Consider the following 26,216-nt stretch of genomic DNA (forward strand, 5'->3'; position numbering starts at 1 on the left):
ATGGGGACGAGGATGGAGGTGGCACAGCTTGAGAGCGGTATGAACACTGATGACTACAGAAAGCTCCAGAGCCTTTTCTTGGTAAGTCACTTTATGAAATATCTCATATTAAAACCCTTTAATTCACATGGGAAACCCTTTTAAAAAAGCGGGTTATAATAAACTCTTACCTGCCTGTGTCACATAACATCACACCTTTATAGGTCTCAGTGGTTTACAGTCTGCAGCACATTGTGTTTAAATGTCTCATAATCTCCATTGATCTTGACGCAGGACCACTTGGGCGCACCGCGCTCCTTGTCCAGAACTGAATTCATCAATTTGGCTTGGTCCTCAGTGGGTCGTGGCTCCGAGGAGGAATATGGCCTCCTGTTTGACAGCGTGGTCGTGACTCAGGAGCACCGCGGCCTCCTTCTGGACTGTGAAGCTGTGAAGGAGGAAGGACGCGTGGACTGGGCAGGCCTGTGCTCCTTTCTGCTGCGGGAGCTTTCTGATAAAGTGACAAACATCAGGAGCAGTAGTGTGCCTTGCTGGAAGACCCCGCGCACTCTGACCTGTCCTCATCGAGACCAGGTTCAAAAGGTAAAAAAAAAAAAAAACAAGTTGCACAACTCAGTTGAGAACATATTATTTACTGCATGCTATCTAAAAAAAAAAAAAAAAACATTTCTGGAGGATCCATAACTTTGCTGACTTGGAGGAATTCATCTTTGTTAGTACAGAACCGTTCAAAAGCATTAGGTTCTCGCTCATCAAAATGGCATAACTCTTCTGAGATAAATGGCTCCGGTCTCCTTTAGGTTTAATATCTATCAATTAATATGGAAATTATGTTGTGGGTATAAAGTGCCTAGTGCCGTGGATAAAATGATGGCCCACCACTTTAATCTTTTAATCCTAAGAATGTCAAAATGTCAGAATGTTATGTCAATTTTTTTTTTCTTTTCTCGGACGACAGGATGATTTCTAGCTTGGATCCATCCCAAACAGACTTAAATAGCTTAGAAGACTAATTTCTGTCTGTATCACATGTTGGTTTTGCTTTTATGATTCAGGAGATAATATGTTTTCATTCAGTCGAAAACTGATTAACTGTATGCTATCGTTGCAACACCAAACTGCATAAGATCATCTTTTGACCTTAGTGGAGTATGTAGTAGCAAAAGAGACCAAAGCTGAGCTAAAAGGAGATTAAGAATCAGCTGGCCAGACACCAAATTATCTTAAAACTGTGTTCTATTTTCCCCTAGTGAGTTGTTTGTTTATTGCTCTTCCGGAATAGTTAAATTAAATAATACTCCACTGCTTCCAGGGTAAAATGTGAGCATCTCAACATTTTAAGCTCCAGTAAAACAGACAAACATGATGTGATGATATCAGTGACTGACTGACTCTGGCTAATTTAAATATTTGAAGATAAATCCCAAAGCTTTACAAAGCCTGACGAGGAGAAAATGACTGCAATGATTCCACTGGTAATGCAGCGACTCTTCAGTTTCTTTAAAGATAAAATCATGTTCTCATCAGACATGGTCAGTTTCATTCTTATTTCTGCAAATCTCTTGCGCTTGCTTTGGCGGATAAACATTAACTCAAATGTTTAGAAAGACTTAGGGAGGGCTATGTGTGTATTAATGGAGTTATTTTATGGTAATGGTGAAGGAAATAAACAGAGAATGAAATCTGTCATTTCAAAAGCTGCAGCTTTTGTTGCGTCGGCCATTTTCACAGCAGTGCAAAAATATGTTGTTGTTTCTGTAACGTCCTCTGTTCTCCCCCAGGTGTTGTACCTGCAGAGTTCAGGCCAGTATTTGACCCTGAGTAAAAGGGGAAGCGTAGGCCTGAGGGACAGCGAGGACATGTCCCTCGTGCGCTCACGTCGACTGCAAAACAGCACAGTGGCGCCCAAAGACCTGTGGATCACAGATGTGGTGCTGCTGCCAAATATTCACAAGGTGATTCTTTTAATGTTTGAACTAAAAAGTGAATTAATGAGTCGGGTATTCATTGGCACAGTGTCTGGTTATAGGGATAGTAATATTAAAAATAACGTTATTTATATAATATACTTATAGAAATGTACAAATTGGTAACTCATAAGTAGTCTCAGTTGTTGGGAAGTGTGTTGTAATGTACACAGATAAACAAGCTTTTCATTAACAAGTATTTCAGCTTTAATTTCCAGGTATTTACGTCAAGATGCTGTATGTTTGTAATGGAACACCACATTTTTAGGTGATCAAAAATAAACAGGAACAGATTGACTTGAATTTGCTTTATATGAATGCGTAATATTTAGTCGCAAATCCTTTGCTATGTGTTGCGTTGGTTCTTTCGACGTTTTATCAAATGGCTCGAGTTCAAGGAGCTACTCTTCACCTCCTCCTCTTGACAGTCGAGGAGCGCACAGGTTGCAGTCTGCTCTATTTTTGTCGTTATTGCTTATCTTAAAGTTTTTTCCAAACCGCTGACATTGCAACACATCCACCTATTGCAGCACACCTGCTCGGCTCACTTGAAGATACATAAAGTGGTTTTGGGTGCAACAGTATCAGAGGAGTTTTATGAATACAAATATGAGTATACAAGGGCAGTGCCAGTCCCTAATACTGGCATCAGTATTAGTGTATCCCTATATAGATCATACATGATCTGTTCCTTCAATTTGTCCTCTCTTTCTTAGATAGCGGTGTCATTTACGAGTAAGGAGGTTTGTTTCTATGACATACTTTCTAATCAGGACTTCAGCTGCAGATATAAACTCCAGGTAATACTCCTCACACTGTGATGATTCAGTTTGACGCATTTTCTATCTGCTACGTCATCATTAACCTGAGTATTGGTGGATGCCACATATAACATCACAAACCACTTCCACCACTTCTCTTCTCCAGGGCTTGAAGTTTACTCCCTGGTGTCTCGACTACTGGGCCGATCCCTCTCAGCCCGGCCAGGCCGTTCTCACCATCGGAGACATAGGAGGACAGGTAATGCACAGTGAAAGGAAAGGAAAGGAGGAAGTGGGAGGAAGGACATTGTCAGGAGCCATAATTCTTCTGCATTACTGGATCATCAGTCCTTTGCTGTTTGTACGTGTAACCTTTCACAGGTCAGTGCTTTGCACTTCACCTCCACTCAGATCTCTCTGTTTGAGAGACTCGGCGCGAGGACGGACTCTGATGCAGCAGACATCATCCTGTGGGACGAGCTGGTCAAAGGAAAACATCGCTCCTGTTACGCTGTGACGCACCGAGTACACGCACCTGCCTGGGTTAGAAAAGGTAGGTAACACACACACACACAGACACACACACACACTGAGCATTATGATATTTTAGCTGTAGTAAGTAACCACAGCTGTGTTTGGTGATGTTTGGCATCACAGTTTGTTGACTTATACTAAATGTCCACATTCCTGTCACTACAGTCTGGCACTATGGTCTAGTAAGAACCCATCTTGGCACCTAATGTCAAAAATAGTTTTAGTTAGAGGTTGCCTAATGGAGATCTTTAGAAAGCAGTGTGGACGATGGGATATACAGTGTGATGTAGCTGCTTTTGGCCGGTTTGTCTAGCCAGTTTTCTTTATTCTTTATCCCCTCACACTCGCACCTACCGTCAATTTAGTGTCCGATTGACCTAATCTCCAAATCTGCATGTTTTTGTATTGTGGGAGGAAACGTGGAGAAAACCCGCGCACACACGGGGAGAACATTGATAAAATACAACATTTTAATAAGAAGTTACACACAACATTATAAAACATTTATTGAACTACACTTGTGGGTAGTCTATCTGCACGTATACGTATTTTAAATAAAAACAATGTTTAAAGTCCATATTAGATGCATGAAAAACTGTTTTTCGTTATTTTGGTAAATATAATAGTTTGTTTATTATAGCTTATTTGTTTACATGAGAGTTATGTTTGTTTATAATATGTTTTTCTTTATTTTTTCTTTAGTAGTTATTGCAATGTACCAAAACGCACCAACTTTCTGTATAAAGGCAGGAAGCTGGTGGGAAACTCCATATATATATATCTATATATATATAGATATATATATATATCTATATATATATTTATTTACCAGAGCCAAAGAAACAATATATTTGTTTGTTTGCTTTATTGGACTAAATAAACCATCAAGACCTCAATAACCCAGCATGGACATTCAGTTTACTTTTGCCTGAGTACATTATCTGCCCAGGGTCATTTGATTTAGTTAATTTAATTAAAGGAGACATATTATGGACATTTTTAAATAATTTTAATACTTATATTTGGGACTGTGGAGGTCCTATGAGTAGGCAAAGTGTGAAAAAAAGATGACTCATTCATGTTTTTGTGGTCGCCTCAGTCTACAGGAGATAAAACACACCATGTTGACTTCCGCACTAAGTGACGCTGACAGTTTCCCGTGTCTCATTTGCATTTTAAGAGACAGGCACACAAAATTGAGCATTCTGAACTGTGTGATTGTAGGGTATAATATGTCTCCTTTAAGATCCATTTTTACGGCGATTTCAAAAACTAAGCTAATAACTAAAATCAATTGGTCACCTCTAGTTTTAGTTGCACATTGAATTCAAGGATACAAAACACAGTAGGTGAGATGAGAGAGGGAAGGAAAACAGAAGGCACACACAATGGGTGTCAGGGATACTCGATGCACACACACACACACACACACACACACAGTCACCTTGACACCTGGGATGGGAGCCACTGCCTGTGCTTGATCATGTGTCTTTTTTTTTTTCCCCGAGTGTCACTCCAGTGACAGCTTACGCAACACCATGGCAATGCCTGGGCTTTCACACACGCTGGGAGTCCTGACTCATCCACTTTATAGTTTTTCATATCCAAGTTTTTTTTGCCTATTGGCAGAAAGTCATGAGCACGAGGTCCTGCCTCCTGAGACTCCCCCCCCACGTCAGCTCAGTGTGGGTAACAAAGAAGTCGCTTTTAGTTGTATCATGTTTGCATCATCGGCTGGTCTCTGAAGACTCGCTGGGCTGTTTGATAATGATTCAGTTGCGGCAGCGCTCTGAGATTAACATGGAGCGATCCAGATAAAGGGGTAAACAAATCAAAAAAAATAAAAATGCGTATAAATAAGCACCACAAATGGGAAAAGGATGGGACAAAAAGGAGACAATGTCACAAACAATGAACGTGTTTAATTGAAAGTGCACATTCTGTTTGTGTAGCTGCATAGACTAGGTTTTTTTTGTTATTTTTTAGAAAGTAAAGGAAAGATTGTGTGTGTTTGCATGTCTCTGGGGTGTTGGTGATGTTCTTCTGAGTTTCCCGCCCCGCAGTATGTGTATGTGTGGGATGTGTATTATTAGACATGGCTGGTTATCCAGACCTCTACACCTTCAGGCTGCACGGGCCACTAGATAGAGCAGAGAGTGGAGAAGAGAATTGGGGGAGATGGGGGATGATGGAGCAGAGCAACACCGACTTGCGCAATGTTATGTTTCTGGGATCTGCATCGCCGATAGTTAGATTTTATGATTAGTGTGTGTCAGTGAAAGGGAGCAGGCCTCATTAATCAACGACGAGTCACGTGACACCGTCTGAAAACCCACAGATCTTTTTTTTTTATTATTCACTTGGTGGAGAAAAGACGTTATGTATGAAATGTAATCAGGCTTAATTATTTGCCCCAGCTATGCGGCCAATCTTTGACCTGCGACTGTCACATGCCATCTCACAGCCGGCAGCTATCTGTGCACTTTCTGAAAGCTAAGCAGCTTCTAATCGAGGCATGTGACATCCAATTTAGCTGTTCTCAGTCCGAGTGTTAATTGAGATAGATGGTGATGCAAGATCCATTACGTTTTCTGTAATACCAGTGAGCAAATCAAACCAGCGTTATCATTGTGTGCTGTGCTTGTGAGCGCCTGTGGATGGCTTGGCTTAGCACAGCGGCGGTCATTGCATGTTTATCGCCGCCGTTTCAGAAAGTGGATGCCCTTCAGAGGTCTAGTTGAGGAAACATCGGCAACGAGAACTCCCAAAATTTGAAGAAAGGAAATGATGTTGTCCTCAACTTTCATCATCAAAATATGTTTTGAATTTGCATTGAATTTAAAACTGTATTCCATCCGTGAGTAACTTCTGTCTTGTTTATAATTGTTGCCTGAAGGCCACTGACTTTTCCTCTTTTTTTTAAAGCAAGTTTGTACAGAAAAAAAATTAGAGTTGAAGTTTCGGTGAATATGATTCACTAGCATACAAGGGAAGTTGCATTTTGCAACCACATGAATACCCTTTGTCTCGTCCTCACCTCTAAGCGGCCACATCACTAGAAATGCATCACCAGCAACTGTTGTTTTCCTACAGTTCAGTGAACCACAAAAGACGTGACCTATTAGTTCCCTGTGAGGCATTCAGAGCTCTAAGATCATCAGGAACAGGTTCACCGTGTGTTTCCCAGATGCAGAACCAGACAAGGTGAAGCAGCGTTCAGTTATTCTGCTCCTCACCTGTGGAACAAACTTCCTGAACACCTGAGGTCTGCTCAGACTGTCAACTCATTTCAATCAGGCCTCAAAACAGTGTTATTTACTGCAGCTTTTTTCTTAAATTCTTAAATGGTAATCTTAGTTATCAATTCATTATTGTCTTCTAAATACGCTTTTTGTTAGCAAATCACACTTTTGTCTCTTATGATTTTAATTTTAATGTAATTTTAATGTCTTGCTTTGTTTCTGTGATTTTCTTAATGTATTTCAATTCATTAAGTTGCCTTGTGTATGAATAGTGCTATACAAAGCAATTTCCCTTGTCTTACCACAATGCATTTTTTGTGGCGTTTTATCAATGAGCATAAAAACTCATTGATTGACTTGTCAATATCACCTTTGTAGGGAAGCGCATTGCATTCACAGAAATATTTTTGGTTTGTTTTTCGGACTAATTATTTCTGTTTTCTGGAGTAATTTATTTCTGATTTGCTGATTTTTTTATTTTTTTTCTGAGTTTAGAGAGCATTTGAAACGCATTAATTCCTTTATTGAGCGCTCGATTTAATGGTAACAACACAAACCAAACGGCTTGTTTGGTTTAATGAAGTTACTTTGATCTGGGTTTATGACACTGGGAGATAGTCCCATCTTTAAGTCACATAGATGGTATTACCATTAGTTTGTTGACTTTAGGTATGGGAACTTCAGGTATGGGAATCACTTATAGGTTGGAGGTTCTCAAGAGAGTTCTATCTAAATATATATCTAAATAATTTAGAAAAAATGACTTGGTAAATTACTCCTCGAAACGCATTCATTCTTTATTCAAATGAATGCAATGCACTTCCGTAACTTTGGCCAAGACAGCGAATCATATGAAAGAGATGTAGGCTTTACAACAACAGCCCATTGTTGTCTTTGATTTGTGATGTTTTTGTATGTCAGGCCACAGCGGTTGAATAATCTAAATACGGTGACTCTGTTCTGCCTCCTGCAGTGCGTTACCTGGGTTCGCTGGGAGCCTTTGTCTCGTGCAGCACCAGACCCCAGAGCAGCATGGTGATTGGCTGGAGAGAAAAAGAAAGCAGGAGTCTCCGCGTTACTACTTTCTTTACAAAGCGAGGAGTGTGGGACATGGACCATCACTGTGGACTCAATCTGACAGGTGAGGGACAATGAGTGTTCACAAAGTACATTAAAAGATCATTTCTTTTTGACATGAAATGCTGTGCTTCCTCTGTGTAAATCCTCTGAAGTTCAAGGAAAAGCTCTTTAAAAATGGAGACAAGTAAATGATGATGGTTAAAAGTGTGAATATTACTAATTAAAGAATCTTTCTCTTTGAAGTTTGTCTCTCGTGTGTCCCTGAACTGTATTGAAGTGCAACATGAAATGGCTGGAGGACCCATTTCACAAAACACTTAGGATGTGTGATTGAATGCATGAATATCATTTTATCACACTTATTTTATTTATGCAAACCCAAATCAGCAAGTTAAGCTCTTCATATGACTTAGGAAAAATGGTCTAAAAACAAAACCGTACCTAGTAAATAGTCTGGTTGTGAGTGGTTTAACAGTTGTTCTCTCAGGACTGAGGCTCTATCACTTATACATTAACACTGTCCCACTGTCGTACGTGACTGTTTTTTAACTGCTGTTAATTGGTTGTAGCCACAGCAGGCATGGATCATCAGGTCTTGCTGTGGAACCCGTATGTGACCTCCGAGCCGGTATGTGCGCTCAGTGGACACACGAGCCCCGTCCTCGCTGTTTGCTTCATGCAGACCAAGCAACAATTGCTCAGCTACTCCAAAGATAAGGTAGGGGCTGTGCGGCGCTCTGCTCGCAAAAGATAATGTAACGATCAAGAGGCCTCTCATTGTAATATTAATTGTGATACCTTGCTTTAACTACTGCACAGGAAAGGAGGCTGCTGTGCACATGATTGTTTCCCCGTATCACACAGTTGTAAGAGTGTAAAAACTGAGCAAAATGAAGGCTGCTCCACCTTTAAACCTTTCCTCTTTCTGATGCAAAGAGGATGTTGGTGCTTGTGATGCTTTTTTTCCCCCCTTCCCTCCTCCCTGTTGCAGCTCTGTGCATGTTTGCATTCTCTTTGGTTTTCTGAGGAGAATGAATATTTTAGGAGTGATTTATGTTCCATCTGCCTTCTCCTCAAACACCATCTGCCATCGTAAGAAAAGAGAGGAAAGCTCTACTTCTAGTTTCCTCCGGAAGAGTTTCTGGAACAGCAACAGTCATGTTCTTTGTGTCGTTAAGTAAAATGGCTGAGTTCCTGCAAGTTCTGCCTCAGTGATATTGTGTAACGTGGGGCTGTGACAGTGACCATCGTATTTGATCACAGTATTAGGTTTTCAGTCATGCACTCCCATTATTGTCCTTTCCAGGTCTTGTGTCTATGGGATGTGTTCAGTCAGCAGTGTGTCCACCGTCTGGCTGGCGTCTTCCCAAAGACACAGGAGGACACACACACTCTCCTGTTCCTCCACGAGGAGCGCCATCGCCTTCTGCTCACCTTTAACAGTCTGCTTCTTCTGCTGGAGACCGTGAATGAGGAGAGGAGGACCAGCAGCCATGAGCAGCCTGTTACTTGTGTGCTCTACAACAGTCTCTTCAGACAGGTATGCAGGGACTCTAGCTTCCTCAGTGTTTACTCTCCAATTTTTTTTTTTTTATCTTTGCCCAGACATATTTTAATACGCTGTAGCTGAACTATAATGTGCTATGATATGGGCTACTTTAAATTGAGGTTTGACAGCAGTTAAGTCAAAATAATCTAAATTTTCTGTCAAAGGAAGGTAGGCCACTGGTGCCAATCCCAGCTGACATAGGGCAAAAGGCGGGGTACACTGTGGATAGATAGCCAGTGTTTCGTTAACTATAAATTGTCTGTTTGTTTTGGTTTGGCTCGTAAAAGTTTGATATAACTGATGTACTTTGCAAGAGTTTGTGGCATCGAATGGGGAGATTGCGGATTTCACAATTCTCTTCATTTTTTCCTCTTCCTTATTAATATGCAGCCTGATCCATTTTTCTTTATTTGCACTGTAATCTTCCATTTCAAATATATATTATTATTATTTTAAAACCAAGGGATTATATACTAACAATTAAATATGGGTTATATATTTAATTTCTGCCAATAAGCCCTCCACACTGGAACTTCAAATTATCTAATTTTGAACAGTTTCTGTTCCTTTCCGTTTGTCCCTGTAATGTTTAATTATCATTTAGGGGAATGCTTTATCCTCTCCTCAGCTCCCTGACACACTTGCACAGCTAATATTATTCTTCTACACAGAGCAACATTTCCCAAATAGAAAATATCTAACGCAGCCATTATGAATTCCTTTGATTTTTATTAAGTGCGTCCATGCGTGGCATTCTTGTTTTTATTTCCACTTGAAAGAAGCATTAGTGGCATATTTTATTTATTTTATGGGCAGTGGCTCAGCACTCAAATAAAGTGAAACGAAGCCGGCAGAATTGTTGAAAAAGAAACGATAAAAAACGTATCAAATGCCACCATCGTGATTGATATCCTGTGTGTGTGTGTGTGTGTGCGTGTGTGTGTGCGTGCGTGCGTGCGTGTGTGTATGTAGGTAGTCAGCAGTGACTCTGCCTCTTCTGTGATCTGCTGGCAGGCTGACACAGGCCAAAAGGTCAAGCAGTTCCTTCGTTGCCATGGCAATGTTGAGATATCCACCATGGCCCTGGATGCTACGCAGACCCGGCTGTTTACTGCAGGCACTGACGGAGAGGTCAAAGTGGGTGGACAGCCACACACACACACACGCACAACACTCACATGTTATTCTTCTTAAGACACTGCATTTGGACAGCAAAGTAATATCCCTAACTTTAAATATAACTCATTGCATGTGGTCTTTCTGAACCCACTTTAAAGATGCACTACACAACTTTCACAACTGGTTAAACGATTTTGAAACGACTTGATGTACACACTAACTGACTGGTTTCAGCATATTTACGATGACTAAAAGACTGGGGATGACACATTTAACCACTGCGCCTGAAGATTTATGTCACAGACGACATGATTTGTCAAACCAAGTGACGCCATCTGAATGCATCAAACTCTCGCAAGAGCGACCACGTCTACGAGAGCCACCGTTAAGATATTCCCGGTACTTCCTGTCGTGTTTGTCTTCTGGTCACTATTTCCCCTGTCCCACCTACTCGTCTATTGGCAGCATGCGTTTGCAGTTGGGTCTGTAATCAGCACACACTACCCAATTCCATCCAGATTCAAAACATGTTTGATTGACTGCAACTAAGGTTGGGTTGGGTTTGTTACCCTCACACACCTGCAGACTGACAGATTTCAACGAGCCATACTGACTCTCCCCAACTAGTGCTGACTGGTGCAGACTCTCCCCAACTGTGAGTCATGGGGTAAAATTGGGTAACAAATCTTATAGTGTGTATTCAGCTTTTAACTCTAATGCTTTTAACTCTTGGGTTTGCATGTTCTACCCATGTTTGTGTGTGGGTTTTCTCTGATTACTCCAGTTTCCTCCCACAGTCCCCACTACAGAGGTTAATTGTACACTCTTAAGTGACCGTAGGTGTGAATATGAGAGTCTCTTAATGACGGCTCTTCAAGGTAAACCCTACCTTTTGCCCAATGTCACCTGGGATTGTCTCCAGTGACCTTGCAACCCTCATGTGGACGATAAAGCTTTAGACAATGAAGGAATGAATGTCAATTCGCCTTAAAACTCTTCAGTGGCCGAACAACGCGGACGAATGAAGCACCACATAATAGTTCGCCCACTCGTTAACCTTGCAGCCCCTTGCAAACTTGCAGCCATGTGCATCCTGTGCAACGACTATCAGCAGTGCCATTTCACAGAACAGAGGAAACTAACACCCTTTGTGCCAATTAATCACAACATTTATTATCGCTCCAATTTTCATCAACGTCCAATGTGCAGTGTAGCAGCAGGACATGTCATTTCACACCTCTCACTTACACTGTTCCCATTAGGCATAAGCCACTGTTTTCCTTGTGAAATGCCAAATCACAAATCCAAAGTGCGTCATCATGCACATCAACAGACCTGAGCCCTCCATGACTGAAGCATGTGCCCGTTAAATACTAGCTCTATTACTTGTTCTGTGATTTTTCTGACCAGAAAATGAAATAGAACTTAAGCAAAACTGACAAATGAGCCTCGTACTAAGCCTCTTGCAAACATAGCTGTTTTGTTGTTGACATTTTGGTTGAGAAATTGTCATCTGTGCCGTCTTCTGCAGGTGTGGGACTTTAATGGGCGCTGCTTCCACAGAATGAATGCTGGACTGGGTCGGGCTGTGGAGATCTCACAGGTGCTGCTGCTGAAGAGGAGCATCCTGGTGATGGGCTGGGAGAGGTACTAAAGATGTGTGCTAATTCAAATTTTAGAGCCAGGCGAATACAAGATGTGTTGATGCAGCACCACCCTGGAGGGGGGGGGGGACCTAAATCTGTTCACACAGTCACATTATGGGGACTAAAAATCAAGTCCCCATAATGTAAATGACTACATTTTAAGGTGAAGACATACAGTATGTTAAGGTGAGAGTTAGGATTAGGCCAGTAGAAATTATGGTTAAGGTTAGAATAAGTTTTCAGGTAATGAATGTAAGTCAATGCAATGTCCTCTGAAGGATTGAAACCAGTGTGTGTGTCTGTGTGTCTGTGTGCCAATGACTCACTGCCAACCTGACATCTGGTGTCTAACGAGTCTGAATGCTTTGGGATCCTCCCAATCACTACCCCTGCACATGTGCGTGTGTGTGTGTGCTTGTATTTTTTAGCTCTTTAGGACCTGTTCTGGCATAAACACTGATCTTGTATTCCTGGTTCTGTATATGTATCATTTTTCTAACATCACGTCTGCTCTTCATCCTTATCTACATCATCATTTCTCACCCAGAAATAAACACACACACACACACACACACACACACATGCAGTCTCATGTTTCATCACATGCACCGAAATCACAGTTGAATCCGTATTGTACTTGTCGTGTGTTTTCAAAGTCAGGCTTCCTTCTTGTTGCTGCTCATCACGTCACATTGATGAGTACATTACCCACTTTAAAAGCCATCATTTTGTTCATTTCATGTCATATCACAACACTCTTCTCATTCTGTAACGACACAGAACAAAGCATTAGCAGGTGTCCTAAACCTCCCCGTCTCTGTCTCTCTCTCGCTCTCTTTAGGATGCTGAACATTTTCCGTCTGCACTCCTTCTCGCAGTCATTTGTTGAGCCCTCAGTTTGGAAGGGAGGAGTTCAACATCGCAGTGATGTGCTTTGTGCTGCTTTCCAGCCTCCACAGACTCTGGTCACAGGTGTGTGTGTGTGTTTTCGTATTTTAGGCACTTCTTTTCATATATTTATGTTTTTTTTTTTGTTCCAAACGGTGTGTTGCACTCGCACACTTGTGTAACCGTGTGTTCACTTCACTTCTTGACTTGAATTAAGAATGAGGCATCACAAAAGAGAAAATTAATCTTGGGAGAAAAAAAAACTGAGTTGAATGAAAATAACTGTGGGGCACTTATCTGCTGTTTAAAGTAAGTGTTGTTGTTATCAAATGACTCATATGTCAAACTATTCATATCATAAATGCAGAGAAATAATATTTGAAAATGATATAATTTCCCTTTGTGGTTGTGAGGTGTGAGATGTGAGATTATGTCCCTCGTATAAACCACTCTGCTAAATATACTTGTGATTTCTCCGATGAGTCAGTATTGTATTTTTCTGAGCAACAACGACGTATTCTTTCTCTGTCGTGATTTGTCGTTCACCTTCACCACAGACTCAAAGATAAAGCCTTAAAGCCTTTTAAAGGACATATTCCTTTCTAATTTATATTTTTTTAATTTAGCCGTTTCATCCATCCATCTTCTACCGCTTATCCAAGGTCGGGTAGTAGCTTAAGCAGAGAATCCCAGACTTCCCTTACCCCGGCCACTTCGTCCAGCTCTTCTGGGGGAATCCCGAGGCGTTCCCAGGCCAACCAAGAGACATAGTAATTTAGCTGTTTTAGGGATAGATTAATCAGAAATGTCAAGAAGTATGTGAGATTATGGAAGATTATGTGATGGAAAACACAGGTTTTCTTAGGACACTGCACTTCCATTCATTTGAACAGCCTAAACAAAGCATTATCCCAAACCTTAACCATAACCAGTTAATGCCTAACCCTGTCCCTGTGAGAGAGCTCAAGCAAGATATACATGTCCAATAAGAATCTAAAAGCACTTCTCATTAATGCTATTACTGTTCTTGCTCATTCACTTGCTTATATTCTCAATTTAGTTTCTAATCTCGTGTTCTCTCTTTCTGTTTTTTTTTTTTTTTAATAATTAGCACAACAATTATTAGTAGATCAACCTATTTCCCCTGTTTATTGGTTTAAATGTATTTTATTTTAGTTTGTTTACACTTAGATGTGCAGCAGCAAACTGAAAAAACAAGGCAAACGGAAGTAGAAAAGACTCTGAGAACACATTACCTCTGACCAAAAATCACTGTGAATCGACACCACTAGTTCAAAGATTTCCACGCTCTACATTGGCCTCATTGTTAACTCGATGAAATCTCCTTCATTTCTTGAGAAAAGCATGTGGATGTTGAAAATACCCTGTTTTTCAAATGTTAGAGAACCGGAATGTCTACATTTAATGAGTTCAGTGTAGTTTTTTGTATAGAATAATCACACAGACACACTGCTTGATTGATTTGGTTTGTTCATTGGATTGATTGATTTAAAGGTGCATTTATCTAAAGCTGGTCATAAAATCCTCCTAATATGTCACAGAGACTCAGGAATAATGTTCATATAGCAAACTGAACTCACCATCAACAACAGTACAGCCAAAATATTTGCATTAAAAAAAATATTTTGCAGACTGCAAATCATGTTTTGGCATGTGGCGCCACCTACCGCCTTCTACCAATCATTGCATTCAGTAGAGTCTCAGCTGCCGAGCAACTACGGGTTGCCAGTTACGTCAGAAAACGAAACCTAAAAGACCTCTGTATTATGAATTTGAATGTCAAAAACGTTTTTGGCACCTTTCATTGACTGAGATCTTTACAGGGTAAATGATCAGGCAGTTGTGGATTCAGTGGTATGATATGAGTCTTAGTAGAGGCCTTAAACAACATCTCACCTGTGCCTATTAATGTAGGAGCAGATTAGTTTCTCTGTTAGTCAATTTTTGTATGATTTTTAACACATTTTCTTCAACCCTGTGGAGCTTTTGATCTTAATATTCACCCAATTTGAGCTCCTTCAGACGAACAACCAGCTTTTGAATAAAGAAAAACAAAACATTTTCAATAAAGAAGAAGGAAAATTAGCAAGGTGTATTAGGGCCAAACCTATGACATTTATAAATAAAGTCACAATATTATGATAATAAAGTCAGAGTCTCTTAAAGTCTTTTTTTTATCATTATCTAATATATAAATAGCAGCAGCACACAGATGTAAACCAGCGTTATCCTTACAGTTGACCTCTCGTGGCCATTTTCCTCCCCCACAAAATAGATGAAAATCCTCCAGGTCTGTGTGATTCTTTCTTCCAAACAAACTCTGTTTCTTTCACAATCTTTTCAAAGTCCCGATGCTAAAGATAATGTGGCGCTGATGCCAAAAAGATGCATTTCTTTATTTGTGAAGCCCAAATCAAAATGTAACCACAGAATTCTCCGTGTTCCTCATCTTGACGCAGGCTGCAGCTGCATCATTTTATTCTCTTAATATTACGACTTTATTTTTGAAAGATTACGGCTTTTTTCTCGTAATCTTAAGTTTGGCCCCCAACACTCCGTTCACACTTCTACAAAATGGCTGTTAAGGTCTTCAGTATGTGAAGACGGCAGTAAAGCCCTTCTGAGCTCATCACTTTTTTAATTTATTTTCTGCCTAAGGGATTGCACTGGCAGCCCTCCAGTCACTGGTCCACTTCTATAAGCATCAAGCTACAAACTCTTTGAACGCAACGCGGCCCAGTTTGCTCCTAAGTCTGTGAAGTGGAGAATCACTTTGGGTCACGTATCAAAAGTTCAGTTTCAGTTGGGCGGTTAGCAGGGGAGCAGAGTGCAGACATAAACTGCAGACCTTCCCTGGCCTTTGGAGACGCATCGGCTGCAGAGATAAGTACAGAGGGAGATAAAGTGAGGGATGTTAGATGGAAAGGTAGATACGAGTGTGTGTGTGTTCTACAGCGCTGGAAGGAGAAACGGTGTGTGGAGGATAATGAATAGTCAGAGGTGGAACAAAAACACAATTCAGGAGTTACTTTGTAAAGTGTGAAACTTCTTCAGAGTTCCCTCTCTAATTGTGTTCAGCTCCTTTCTGTCTGCTTCCTTTAGCTTCTTTTCATTTTTTCTAACCGACTCTCCCTCTTCACTTATGTTTATTTTTACCTTGTCTTTCTAGTTATATCCTGTTTCATTTCTTCCCCACCCACATGCACACACACACACACACACACACACACACACACACACACACACACTGCTCAATGCTGCTCCCTCCACCTCCAATTTAATCCAAATGCTTGAATTTAAATTATGTTTATTAGAATTCTCTCAGTGGGAGTGAGAGGAAATGAGATGGAGTACTTTCCCTCTGTGTGTGTGTGTGTGTGTGTGTGTGTGTGTGTGTGTGTGTGTGTGTGTGTGTGTGTGTGTGTGTGTGTGTGTGTGTGTGTGTGTGTGTGTGTGTGTTTGTGTTTTAATGCTGCAGGCAAAAAAGAGAGTATAGTCTCATACAATATATGTTGATGTTTGAAGTTTTTTGGAAGTGAAATGTGACAGCTCGGTGCCATTTTCCGACTTCAACCTCATCACTGACTCCTTTAGTTAGCGGCTGATGCAAGAAATTGACAAAACAACAGCAAAAGAAAAATATAGATATTTTAAAGCTCCAGGCAAAAAAGAATATCCCTATCATTTGTGATTCATTTTCCGTTCATAGCCCGCTGTCACTCAGCTAACGCTCATTCTATAGGATAGGACTTGACAAGCTGTCTGATGAATGCAAACGATTCACCTCATAAATAGAAAAAAGTGCAGTGCTCTGTCTGATCATATCTGTGGAGCTGAGCTGATTTCCTGCAGAAAGATTAAATGTGAAATGAGTGTCTTCATCTGTGAAGGCTGTATGTGGGTCACACATGTGACTTTTTACATTTTGCTGTATTTTTTTTATTTCTTTTTAAGGGCTGTTAGTAAATCCAGATTAATATTGCTGTTTTCCCAAAAAAAAAATAAAAATCACAAAATGATGTAATTCATTTGCAACTTCCTCCTCCTGTGTTTACGCACCCATGTGCACTCTCACAACTTCTCCACTCACTCTATCGCAAAAGGTGGATGTGAACTATGTACAGCAGTATTCTCTTCATAGACAATTACAGGATGTTTGTCTTCCCCAAATTCATTGAGCAACAAAGACGATTTCTCGGCGCGATAATGCACTCGATTCGGTTGGCAGCGTTTTTCTTCAGGGTTGCACTGAGTTTGGCTGTTTTGCATGAACAGAGCATGAACGCTGCCAAATTATATCTTAATGTTGCCAAGAGAACGTTATCATGACCACCAGTGACAAAAGTCATTTTAAAGTTCTGTCTGTGTGTGTGTTTGTGTGTGTGTGTGTGTGTTATTTGGGTCTCAAGTTGAATCAAGTTGCTAAAGGAACATTTGGCTGATGTGGGACTGGAGCCTCCTCATCCATATTCAGAGCCTTTTCTAGGTTCTGCTTGACTTCTCCCTCTCACACACACTCACACACACTCACATACACACAGACAGCACAGGGTACACATGGGGTCCCGTGTACCTTCGTCACTCGCACCCTCCCCTCCTCGCTCATCCTTCTTTCCTCTGATCTCTTAATCCTCCACGGCTGAGCACGTTCCAAGCGGCCAACAAACAACTCCTCTGAACATTTCAGAAATGGAAATCAGAAAGGCCGAGTGACAGCGGTGACATACAGACAGTGTTTGATTGGCAGAAAGATGCTGTGATTTACAACACGCACTGTACACAGTTCAGACGCCTTTGTCAAGTTAGAGACTTCAGCAATAACTCCACGGTCAGGAAGTGATGTGTTTTATGTTCGCTAGTGCAGTGCCCGTATAGGAAGTATGTGCACACCGCAAATCAAATACGCCTTGTAAAGAGATTCTAGCGTGGCTGACGGTCACAAAGCAGCTAGCTACGCTAATGCTAATCGTAGCCTCGCTAGCTTACCTTTGGAAACAGGTTCTCCAAGGTAGACGCAAAATAGTAGCGTGCTAATGCTAAATAAATATGTGCTCGCGTATTGGTGAATGGACACCGACTTCGTCGTTTCAGTATAACACTATGTTTTGCGGTGAACCGTGTGAAAATGTCTTCACTCACTGTGAGGACCGCTTCTTCACTCCCATCTCCCTGCTCCTGCCTACCCGTTGTTGACACTCCGACAATCCTGACGGCGCCCCTGCCTGGTGTGGAAATCAAGGATGCACACCATCGGGCCATGCTCAACCCATATCCAAAGTCTTAGGGCAATCTGACTTATGGTCAGCGAGATATGCCCGTCACAGACACACAGACATAGGCACAACTTGCTTTATAGACAGATGATTCATCAAATTCAAGTCAGTGATGCTAGCCTACAAAGTGCTTTATAGGTCTCATAAAGACTTATGTTACCCTTCGACTACTCCGTTCGTCAAAGTATTGTCGTCTGGCGGTGCCAACACCCTGCACAAGACAATCCAGACTCTTGAAGACCCAGCTCTTCCAAGAACATCTTCTGTCCTAGCACGATCTCCTTCCGCACTCGGATCCGCCTCTGCACTCTCACCCTCTGGCAGTCCACTGTTCGCTTTGTATAAAATGCTTAAATGTAAATGCTGAGGCAGATTGTGCTAGTAAAGTGAAACGACTGCGAACAGGTTGGAGTGTGACTGAAAACACAAAGAAGAGTCCCACAAGAAGTTCCTGAAATAAATTCTACTGCTCAAAGAAAAAAACTCACACTCATTCAGCAGTTTGACAGGATAAACACGTCTTCTCTTGTCCACACTCGCACAGGCCTCGCTGCAGGTCTGATAGTTTTGCTTTTGAAGATGCAGATACGCGGCATACAAATATTTCACCATCGTTTCTGTTCACAAAGACCAAACCAGGGCAGAATAAGAGCATCATCAACAACAAAAATCGTGGAAAAGTTATGTACTGCAGGTTCACGGGTGTGGTGTGCTGTGATATGTACTAATGTGGTCAGAAAGTAAGCTTTTTGTGTATCATAGCATACACACACACACACACGCACACACATTTTATAAGTCTCTTGAATTACAAAAGCTGGCCCTGGGCTGCATGAATAATGCAGGCGACCCACACTCTCATAAACTTTATGCCTCCTATTGCTCACACACACTCGCCATAACACACTCCTCAGACATCTCATTAACTCCTGTGGTTCAACTGTCAAACTACATGATGAGACGTCCACCTTATACGGCACAATTCACACACTCTCATACACACACTCTCCTTATAATAAGGGTTATTTAAGAAGCACTTTTTCCTTGAGGTAAACAGAGTCTTGAGTGGTGGTAGCCAGACAGTAGCTGGGGGCCGATGTTGAGCTTGTATCATCTTTAAAGTGGTTTTAGTGGCTTGCATCATTCGGCAGCACAAAGCAACTCAAAGTGTGTGTGTGTGTTTTGGCCAAAATGATCCTGTGTGTAGATGTTTTCTTTTATTTCTTTAGGAAATGCTGAGACTCTTAAGTGTTTCAAGACCAGAAGGAGATTTGTCAGTTCATAACCACTGTAAAGCAAACAGATTTAAAGAAAAAAATGTTTTTTATTTTGTGTCACTCCTGCAGGAAGCTACGACGGGGAGATCACAGTGTGGAACAATGACACAGAAAAAGCTCTGAGGAAGCTGCAGCCACGTGCTGACAGGAAGCAACAAGGTGTCACAAGTCATTTCCAGCATTTTTATCACAACCTCTTCACGTTGCCTTTTTTCCCTTTAATACTTTGCTCCGCTGTGATTTTCTAGGCGACTCTCCAGACTCTCATCCAAGTTTTAATAGCGGAACAGACTCCGACGCCTTCACTGCCGTCACTAGGTTGTTCTTCATACCGGGACGTACGTCTGCAGCTACAGGTGAAGTGCTCAAAATATTAGCTGAGGCATCCTTAAATAAATAAATGCTATACTGTGTGCTGTTTGTGAAATGTGGCCTTAACAGTGATAGCAAAACAACAAACCCTTAAACCTTATTTTGCCTTTGTGGTGCGTTATAACTTGAGTTACACTTTGAAGAAGTCGCTTTAGAGACGGAGACACAGTTCAACAATCAACAGGCTTTTTAAATACAAATGGAGCACAGGTTCTTGCTTTGTGTTTACACATCACAAAGACAGTATAGCATTGCAGTACTGCACACTATCTCCACATCAGTGATTGTTTGAAGTGATGTGTTTTTCCCACTTAGCACCCACTCAAGCTCTTAAACTGTAATATTTGCTATTCTTCCTGTCTTTCAAAAATCAGTCTCTCTCTATATCTAATTGTACTTCTCCACCAAAAACTTTGACGCTGAACTCCTCCCACAGTTTTGAGAAAACCCCCACACACATCCTATAACAAAACGTGTGGTTTGATCGGAAATAGCCGGCTATGTCTTTTCTAAGCGTTTCGAGTAACCCTGGCAATAGAAATCCCAAAAAACAGAGAATATTTTATACACACACATGAATGGGAAACTGTCGAAAACATGATCAGAACCCAGTCCACTTTAGAACCTCGCAGTGCTGTCATACCTTAACCTAGAGACCTCAAACTTTATATGTGAGACCAGAGACCCGTCCTGAACATGTCTGCAAAAGGTGACCTCACTACAGGAAGTGGAACACCCGAAACAGGAAGTTAAATGCAACTGTGCCATACATTGACAGATCTGCACGAAACAACATATGTGAGACAAGGGACCTTCCATGGACATGTTAAGGGACACGCCCCTACCCAACAGGAAGTGGGCCATTTTAAACAGCAAGTGCCCACATATTTGCTGTACAACTCTACCAGCAAAGGTCCTGCACGCGACGACACCGGAAGCTGCAGGCACCATCGAAATTACGCCGGCAGAATTTTCTAGTTTATTATTATGATTTAATTCATTCTGATTCATCCCAAGTGTTATTTCTACAGTAGCTGCTGCTTCTGCTGAGACTGATCAGATAACAAACACTCAGGTTATGATGGCTGCAGCAACAATGACAATGTTGTCCAATGGTTCAGAGCTGCTTGTCACCAGAGCTGTGTTTCTCTGAGTCGCGGATGCCACTCACATTCACAGACACGGACACATTATTGTTGCCACAGTCAGCCTGAGCAGGCATTATTTGTGGAAATCCATCAGGTGGAGCTGACTTGGTGTCATGTGGAGGTTCAGGTGTGGTCAGGCTCTGGAACACCGTCCACAGTCGTCTCATGGGACAGTTCACGGCTCACAGCAGAGACCTGGGATCTATTGTCATGACTGTCAGTCCCTGTGGAAAGTATTTAGTCACTGCTGATAGAGAGGGAACAGTCAAGACGTGGGACATACAGGTAAGGTGTTTTACTCTAATCCAAACTGAAATGTGTAGTCCAGCAGTCTCTTGTTTTCCATAGTAAAATATTACTTTATCAAAACAACATCCATCCATCCATCTTCTACCGCTTATCTGGGGCCGGGTCGCGGGGGCAGCAGTCTGAGAAGGGACGCCCAGACCTCCCTCTCGCAGGAGACTTCCTCCGACTCTTCCGGGGGGAACCCAAGGCGTTCCCAGGCCAGCCGAGCAACGTAGTCACTCCAGCGTGTCCTGGGTCTTCCTCTGGGTCTCCTCCCGGTGGGACATGCCTGGAACAGGCGTCCAGGGGGCATCCGATACAGATGCCCGAGCCACCTCAGCTGGCTCCTCTCGATGTGGAGGAGCAGCAGCTCTACTCCGAGCTCCTCCCGGGTGACAGAGCTGCTCACCCTATCTCTAAGGGAGCGCTCCACCACCCTGCGGAGAAAACTCATTTCAGCCGCTTGTATCTAAATTCTTGTGTTCCATATCTGAGTAAAAATGTGAACAGTAAACCTGTCGTCACGGTGATTCCATATTCTTCTGACCGTGTCAGAGGTCCCAGAGTTCAAAGAAATCATTGGATAAATAATCATAATAATAATAATAATAAAAAAAATAATGATAAGGAACCATTTTGTTTTTAGCTACACATCAAAGCGTTGAACAATTCTATTCCATACGTGTGCGTAAAACAACATTGAAACATAATAGTCTCTCCAAGATCAAGTCGTCCTTTGTCAAAATGCTAAAGGAAAAGTGTTCAAGTGTAAAAATGTCAACAAAATAGTGTCTGGGAACTAAAGTGTGACCAAAAAAAAGGTCAAAGAAAAGCAAAAATAAATCACTGAATAGAAACAAAAACACTACTTTTCTGACTTGTTTTCAGTGACTTGCTAAATTCCAGCTCTTTATGATATTGAACATGTTTAGTTTAAGTTTATAACCTATAAGTTTATAAATCATTTAAGATTGACTTGAAAAAGCCTGTCTTTTGTCAAATAACATGACACTTAACGTTAATGTGAACCTTTTTAACACTCACTGGGGTTTGGAAGCAAAATTCAGGATTACAATTATTGTGAGAGTGTTTGATGTTTTAATCAGTCATTTTCATCCTCACAGAACAGTTTTAAACAATTAGCAGTTAAAACCAAGTCTGTAGACCACTCAGAAAGGGTGGACCCCACCAGGACTGTCCCAGACAGTGGGCCTCATCTCGGAGCCAGAGGGAGGGACAAAAATCAAGAGGCAAACTGTAATAGACAGAGAAGAAATGGTGAACCGCAATATTTCCATTAGATCAGGCGTTTTGTTCACTCTGGAAACGATAGCGCTGTCATTGTGAGGCCTCGGCAGCCTGTTGGACAACATCCAGACTACTGTGTCATGTTAAGAAACAAGAAGAAGGATTTTTTGTCCCCTGCTCCTTCTTTGTTTTTGTCTGTTTTATTTCGTTTTCAAAGGCAGTGAGAATGAATGAGTGGATTTGTTTTTGCCTTCTCCTTTTTAAACAATAATGCACTTTGAAATGTGTTGGAAATGATAAAAACAAAAACATCTAATCACTCTTGTCACACTCTTGACAAATCACCTCCACTACAAGAAGATAATTGCCAATATTTCCAGCTGATCACAGATTCACATCCGCACTTAATGTATCTCACATGTGTTTAATAACAAACAAGTTTCTGACAACTCAGAGGAGACCTTTTGACTTTTTGACTCTGATAATGGAGACTGGATCGTGTCACTTGGTGCGAGGCGTAGCCGCATCACTGTCATGCTCATAATTGCGGTGAAAGAACACCCTCTTGGGTATTACCGCAGCAGTATTCAGAGCTCAGCCGTGTCACAGTTTATAAGAAGGGATGTATTCAGAAGGGTGCGACTCATTTGGCTTTCAGTTTAATATATGGAGATGTATGCGTTCATAGCACCGTTGAAGAAGAAGTTGGACAAGCTCAGTGTTCTGCTAGAAATCCTTCAGCAAGTTGCCACATGATGACGAACATAATTGCTTTGTAGCGTGTGCACCGTTGTTCTCCATCACTGGATTTTACAATTCGGTGCCACGTCTCGCATGAAAGTGATCCTGTCACGAACCATTATATTGGTCAACATGTAAACAAATGCAATGTTTGTGTTCATAATACTATGTTGCCTTGGTGCTTTAGCCGAGCATGGGGAACAGTTGAGTAGCAACAAAGGGATTTGAAGTAGTAGTTATCAGAAGGAGATATAGTAAAGTGCTAAATTTGCTTATGTTTTAAAAAGACTGTTTGTTTTTTCTCTATTTTGTGTTTCTTGGTGTTTTTTTTTTATTTTATTGTTTTAAATCCATCCATCATCTACCGCTTTTCCCCCATATGAGGGCCGCAGGGGGTGCTGTGCCTATCTCAGCTGACATAGGGTGATAGGCGGGGTACACTGTCATACCTATGGTCAATTTAGAGTGACCAATTTACCTAATCCCCATATTGCATGTTTTTGGACTGTGGGAGGAAGCGAAAACCCACGCACACACAGGGAGAACCTTCTTCCAACCAGGGTCTTCTTGCTGCAAAGGCAAGAGCGCTAACCACTACGCCAACCGTGTGGCCCATTGTTTTAAATATATTTTTTTAAATATTACTTTGAAGAAACAAGCTTGAAAAATCTAATCTGTTTCCACGTTTGAAGAAAATGAATAATATTGACTGACTGCATTAGTTTTTTTGGTGTGAACATCCCAGAATAATATACTGTAAGTAACGCACTTCTCTGTCCTTTAGCATTATCTACTTGAGCTGAATCATGCAACAACCAAAGAACCTCCTCATCTCCTGTGTCGCTTCCGTCCACACCTTGATCGCGTAACTCACCTGGAGACGTGTGTCCATGGCAACAGGCTCCTCCTTCTCTCAGCGTCAGCAGACTGCAGTGTGGCTCTAAGCCGCCTGCCTGGAGACACCGTTGGTCTGTTTGGACAGGTACGTAAAAACCGCGCACACATACTCGGGTCACCCGAGAGCACCGTAGTGTAGCTTAAGATACACACAACATAACCTGCATGTTTAAAATAAATTGCTTTGCATGGCAGAGATATTGCTCAGCGGCACTCAGGGTCAAGGTAACAGCCCGTAGATCCTTTCTGCAGGCGGGTTCTGATGAAGTTGATCCTCCCACTCTGCAGTGGGCTGGTGGGAGGTAAGATTCAGTTGATGAAATGGGTGTGAAATGCAGCATCAAGCCATGGTTAGGTTTGTGTATGTGTGTATTTGTCAAAGGAGGTCCTTATTAAGTTTGCCTGCGGCAGTGTCTACTGACTTTTAATCATTTCACTTTGCCTTGGGCCCACACACATGCACAAATGCACAAATGCACCACAACCCAACTAACCTAACCTATCCTAACCTAACCTAACCCTAACAAGGACATGCATTAATCAAAGCAGAAGCACAATGTCTACTTTCTGTATAAATACATTAAACATGAGTGTTTCTCTGTTTGCATGAAAAATACATGCAAACGAGTGCAGTGGAAACTGTTTCTGCGATCACGTGAAACTCTAGAAACTTGGCCTAATCAGTGGATACAGTGGGTGAGAGGAGGAGTGTGGACCGATGAGGAAACCACAACATTCCTCCACTTAGTGCAAAAAAAAAATATAAAGAAGTAAATAACTGTGGCATGGTGGCACAGTGGTTAGTAGTGGTGCTAAGTTCGATTCCGGGTCTGGGACCTTTCTGAATTGAGTATGCGAGACGTGGTTTCCCACCATGAAAAACATGATGCTAGAATGTTAGGTACTTGTGGCTGCCAGTGTTGCCACAAGTGTCTAACATTCAGTTTAGACACAGTTTAGATTGACAGTTTCTACATCTTAGAACCCGCCCAATCCAATAAAAACCAGCCCAAAGCACGAAGTTGCCAGACACCCAACACACGCAATAGAAAAATCACATCCAGAGCTTCATATTTGCATCAAATAACCACACATGATAGACAAATAGTTTTTTTTTTTTTTTTCAAATTGCAAAACAAGACCGCAGTAAATCAATCACAGGCTACACAAATTGGAAAATGAACCTTTGGCATCCCAGTGCTAGTCTGATTAGAAATAATGCCAGCTGCACATAAAACGGTGCACTTTTAAGCTGTGTAGGCCTAATAAGTGTCATTATTTACATCACAAATGACCTGTATGAGGACTACAAAAGCGTGCCAAATGTGGACAGAAGCAGCCGAACCAACACTGGTGGCGGCGTGTTCAGTCGCAGCAGCTTTGAGCTCAAAATTTCAGTTGTATAATGACAATACATATGATTTCTTTCCTTCCTTCCTTCCTAACTGAAATAACAATGAAATGCACACAGTAGTCCTCAAGTCAAGTTGTGCCTTATTATCCTTCTGTGGTGACATTTGCACTCTTGTATGCTTTCCATGGTGATGAAACTCTCAATAATCACTTTTCAGCGCTTCATGGAACCACGGATGCATTTTCTTTCACCAAATGTGGTTTAAATTAAAGAAAACTGCTCATACGTCTAAATCTAGTTTGTGTTGCTTGGAATATTAAGTAATTCATGCCACATTTCTATTTCATGCTGCTGAGTTCGTACACAAGTGTAAAGATTGCAAAGGTCAAACAAAATCTAACATTGATATTCAGCACACTCGCTTATCAAAGGATACGCCGTTAATTATGAGCATGAGGACAAATACAGACCGTCATTCACATTAAAGAGCTTCCCACTGGCGGGCCATAGGCTGCATGCTAATCTGTCGATTCAAAGAAAGTTAAAAAAGAAAAATACAAGTGATCTCAAGGTCATTTTTGCTGCTCTCCTTCACACTAAAATTCTCGCTGTCTCGTCTCCACCGCTGTCCATCATGTGTAGGAGGAGCCGTGGTGCTTGGACAGACCTGGACGTCTGCACCCACAGCAGGATGAGAGAGACACCAGAGGGAGCGGACAGGGGTCAACCTCCACCTCCCTGTGAGACTTTGCCAGGACCCAAGACTCAACACCTCAGCAGAGGGGAGGAGAAAGGTGGTAATAAAAGATGA

At 41.6% G+C, this 26,216-nt stretch overlaps 1 protein-coding gene across 1 annotated transcript; it reads left to right on the forward strand.

The window, feature by feature from the left end:
* Positions 1–26,216, forward strand: LOC310925049 (cilia- and flagella-associated protein 337-like; the record flags this gene model as incomplete). Its single annotated transcript, XM_083886917.1, has 17 exons — positions 1–81; positions 274–582; positions 1,782–1,955; positions 2,895–2,987; positions 3,110–3,281; positions 7,478–7,645; positions 8,154–8,302; positions 8,891–9,124; positions 10,106–10,270; positions 11,784–11,899; positions 12,740–12,870; positions 19,427–19,516; positions 19,606–19,713; positions 20,972–21,162; positions 23,939–24,136; positions 24,247–24,353; positions 26,048–26,216. The coding sequence occupies 17 exons, from the start codon at positions 1–3 to the stop codon at positions 26,214–26,216; spliced, it is 2,655 nt and encodes an 884-aa protein (XP_083743043.1).

The sequence above is a fragment of the Microchirus variegatus genome (genome assembly GCF_963457635.1).
Source record: "Microchirus variegatus genome assembly, chromosome: 3".
Taxonomy (NCBI): domain Eukaryota; kingdom Metazoa; phylum Chordata; class Actinopteri; order Pleuronectiformes; family Soleidae; genus Microchirus; species Microchirus variegatus.